This window comes from Physcomitrium patens, chromosome 22, assembly GCF_059467195.1.
Source record: "Physcomitrium patens ecotype Gransden chromosome 22, ASM5946719v1, whole genome shotgun sequence".
Taxonomy (NCBI): Eukaryota; Viridiplantae; Streptophyta; class Bryopsida; order Funariales; family Funariaceae; genus Physcomitrium; species Physcomitrium patens.
In genome coordinates, this window is record NC_143431.1 from 12245748 (window position 1) to 12249672 (window position 3925).

The 3925-nt window shown below is 46.6% G+C and overlaps 1 protein-coding gene across 2 annotated transcripts; it reads right to left on the reverse strand.

Annotated features, from left to right (window-relative positions):
• Positions 1-511: 511 nt before the first annotated feature.
• LOC112275245 (high-affinity nitrate transporter 2.1) lies at positions 512-3390 on the reverse strand. 2 transcript variants are annotated; one of them, XM_024505453.3, is made up of 5 exons: positions 3201-3390; positions 2668-3092; positions 2162-2480; positions 1812-1977; positions 512-1646 (listed from the first exon to the last, which is right to left on the reverse strand). In XM_024505453.3, exons 2-5 carry the CDS (start codon positions 3029-3031, stop codon positions 849-851), a joined length of 1647 nt encoding a protein of 548 aa, XP_024361221.1. In that variant the 5' UTR covers positions 3032-3092; positions 3201-3390; the 3' UTR covers positions 512-848. The 2 variants fall into 2 exon arrangements, with proteins under 2 accessions (XP_024361221.1, XP_024361222.1); XM_024505454.3 differs by lacking the exon at positions 3201-3390 and having other exon boundaries at positions 2668-3179.
• Positions 3391-3925: the final 535 nt, after the last annotated feature.

A 3925-nucleotide genomic window follows, 5' to 3' on the forward strand; every position in this document is an offset into this window, starting at 1 on the left:
AAGGGGCTCAACAAAGCAGCTTCAGGGGTGACCAAAATCAAATAAAATTTCAAAATATGCCACAGATTTTTTTCCATCCTTCCTCTTTTGCACAAAAGATTCTTTAGTTATAACTCACGTGGAGATTTTTCTTAGTTTTGATAGTCGCCACGACTTTTCTACTATTCTCCTTTCACCTTCAACTTGCCTATAATATTGGAATAATCGTTGATTTATTTATTATATTTCTCAATAGAAGGAGCACATAATAAAGTATTACAAAACATTCTTCAAACTTAGGTTTCAAGGATAAATCAAAAATTGACTAGATTGAAGTGAAGGTGCTATGTTGAATTTAAGAACATCAATGTCCAAATTTTATGAAACAAGTACATGGACAAAAAAGTACGTTATTAAGTATAGGAATAAAGTATATCAACTCAGAAAGTTTAAACGTCTGCATGCAAACATGTTAATAAAACATTTGTTGTGCAGTAGTACACACACAAATCCATCGTTCATGTGCAGTCACTTGTAGGAAAACTCATGTTATATTCATTCAATGGTGAGAAATACAACATAGAACTCAATTCCTACTTTATGAGTCAGTGCATTTGGCCTTAACACATCCGATGCGCTGCTAACAATCCTGTGAACCGTTCCATGAACTTCAGACAATGGAGAATTCTACGAGCTTGCTTGGTCACGCTAGCCTCCACGAATTCAGACATTCCGAAAGGCTTTCATGTAATTCACTGCCCCCAATTTTCTTATTCGATCAATGATATGAAATATGTGTGTGTGTAAATGTGTGTTGATATCACAAGGGTGGGACGTGCGTGGTGAATGCATTAGCTGCTGGTTTTGACTTAAACCTCCGCGCCCTCCTTGATGCCCTTCAACCCATCTGGCTTCCCATCCTCAGGAGGGCTCTTGCTGCCCTTACTCCTTCCTCGCTCCGACTTGGCATTCTCTGCGAACTTCAAGCTCGCCTGATGCAGCCCTTGATCCTGCTCTCCCTCGCTGTACTCCGAAGCGTAATAGTCCTCCTCCGTCATCCTCGACGATTTGAAAAACATGCTTCCCCACTGCGGGAACCACACGAACAGCACCAGCGCCGTGCAGCAGATGATCATGATTCCCATGTTCTCAATACCCACCTCCGTGTGGTACGTGGCTTGGGTGAAGAAAATCGTCTGCGTTAGCACCGCACCGACGTTGCCTCCTGCTCCGGTAAACCCAGAGATCACACCCAGCGACCGTCGAGACACGAATGGAATCACGCCGAACGTCGCACCGCACGCGGCCTGGACGAAGAAGGAGAACACAATCATGACCCCGATAGCGGGTCCCAGCGCTGCTGTCTTGCCCAGAACGATGCAGAATACGCCTCCCAAGGTCTGGATGATCCACAAGTTCCACAGCCGTCCTTGCATTCCATACCTCCTTGCGACGACGTCAGACAATATTCCTCCCAGTGGCCGAGAGACAATGTTCATGAACCCGAAGCTGGAAGCAATGATTCCAGCGCTGGACAAGCTCAATCCGAAGCGATCGTAGAAATACTCAGCAATGATGTTGTCGACGGTGAGTTCGACTCCAAAGCAGTAGCCGTAGGTGATCAAGAAAATCCATGTCCTGTAGTTCGTGACCGCATTAAAGAATACCTGCAATTTGAAGTTTGATAACAAATCGGTCAATGTCGAATTCCAAGTGGTGAACACTATACTTCAATGGGTACTTACTACCACTGTCTACTGAAAACAGCAGCATACGGTAGGTCACAGTCCAAGGCTGTCGAAGAATTGGATCAGGAGTCAAAAGGAACCGACCTTCCTGAAGCTGTCCTTGACTTTGGTTCCTTGCTCCTGAAGCTCCTTGAAGTTGCCGTCGGGAAGATCTTGACCCAAAAACAACACCATCAAACCGATGACAGTGTGCATCACACCAGGCAAGAAAAACGACAGTCGCCACGCGGTGTAGCTCGGAGATTTGAAACTGCTCACGCAATTAACCAAAGAAGAGTTAGTGCGTCCGTTGGGTTCAACTGCCATGACCTCCAAGTAAGTATGTAGATTGAAACAAACAATCTAATCTCTACTGCTGCAAGAGTTAAGACGACTGCAAATTAGATGATCATATAAATTTCCCGTGGATTCCAATTGCTTGATAGGTGCTTTACCTGTCTTTGATCAGTGCATACACCAGAGGCATGATCAATTGGGTCGCACCACCTCCCAGGTTACCCCAGCCGGCTGCAATTCCGTTGGCGGTTCCCACAATTTTGCCGTTGAACATGGAACTCATCCAGTACTGGCAGGACACGAATGTGGCTAGGGAGAACCCGATGAAGAACCTGACCGCTGTAAATCCTGCTGCAGTCTCTACCGACGCCATTGCGTACACCGCCGGAGAAATGATCATCACGAGGAATGCGCACCCATATCGCGGACCAATTAAATCGCAAATGCTTCCCATTAATAAACGGGACAGAATCGAACCTGCCATTGACCAAATGCATTATCATGGACATCAGAACTCGGAGCAAGAAAAAGCATGTCACAGAAATTCTGCTGGAGCTTAACTTTTCTGCCATCCACAATATTTAAACTGAAATTGAGCTGAGTCATCTTGGAGGAAGACTCAGTAGGACATCTCCAAATTGTTAACGATTGGGAAAATTCTTACCAGACACGGAGGCGATGGCAGCATGTCCGATGTCCTCTTTAGTCAGGTTCAAGTTATCACGAATTACGGGAATGAGCGGGGGCGCAGCGAAAGTCGACAAGAAACACGTGAAGAAAGAAAACCATGACAAGTGAAAGGTCAACATGTGGGGACGAGCAAAGCTGTAAATCCTCATCGTCGTGGCTTTGTGCTCAGAATCCACCGGCAGCGCAAACTTCTTTGCGTCCGGGTCATGATTCATCTTGTCCCCTTCATGCAAGGAGAATGCATACAAGGCCTCCTTTCCCGTGACGCCATGCATGGATGATCCGGGATCACCCTTAGCATTCCTGTCTCCCACTGCAGACGACGACTGGTCCGCCATCTTGCACTACTACCACTAACTCCACAAAAATCTCCGACGCTTCAACCACCTGGTGAATAATCTACAAAAAGCTACCACATCGTCATGAACAACCAAGCAATGCAGCTCACTCGTTGCCCAAAGTTCTCAGTTCGATCCCAACTTCGGCAAACCAGGAAATGAACGCTACCTTAACGAAGAGGCTGATTTCGTTGAACGTGTGGGGCTAGAGCAGGAACAGCACAGCGAATTTGGACAGCGGCTGGGGGATTCAATGCACTGTGGTCCGAGTCGGACACATTTGACAAAACTTGCGCCGAGAATGAGGACTAAGTACAGGAAACCGGGCTGGCGATGGGATCCATTGGGTGTCACTGGATGGGAAAAGCAGGAGTGGGGTTGAGTATAAGAAGCAATATCTGAGCGACGGCAAGAAGAGTCCACTGACATCAGATTGGTGAACTAGAGCCGTGGATTCGTCTGAATTCGCCTCGCCGCGGAACAATCCTACCTGCCCCCCGCCATCTCCTCCCCGTTTCTCAGGAATTCCTTTTCTGGGCCGCTTGAAGAGAATAGTTCGTTTACTTTACTTACCCACTTTATCAATAATTGTTCATCTCAGATTCGTCCTTTATTCGGGGGCATTTCCTGAGAGTTTATTTCGGTTGTTTGCATTCAGCTCCATCAGTGAGCGGGTGATCTGTCCAAGCCTAATATTTCTTTCGTCTCAAGTATATCATATTGCAGTGGCTGCATCTGTGAAACGGCCGCTCAGTTGGAACCCATCAGTGACCTAACCTAGGATTATTTTGCTTCATCATCCACCTCCGAGCAGCTTCATGAAGTACCCCGTAAATTTTTAGCAGACAGATGCTGTTTTCCGAGATGAATTGCAGGGAACAGACCCCATGGACC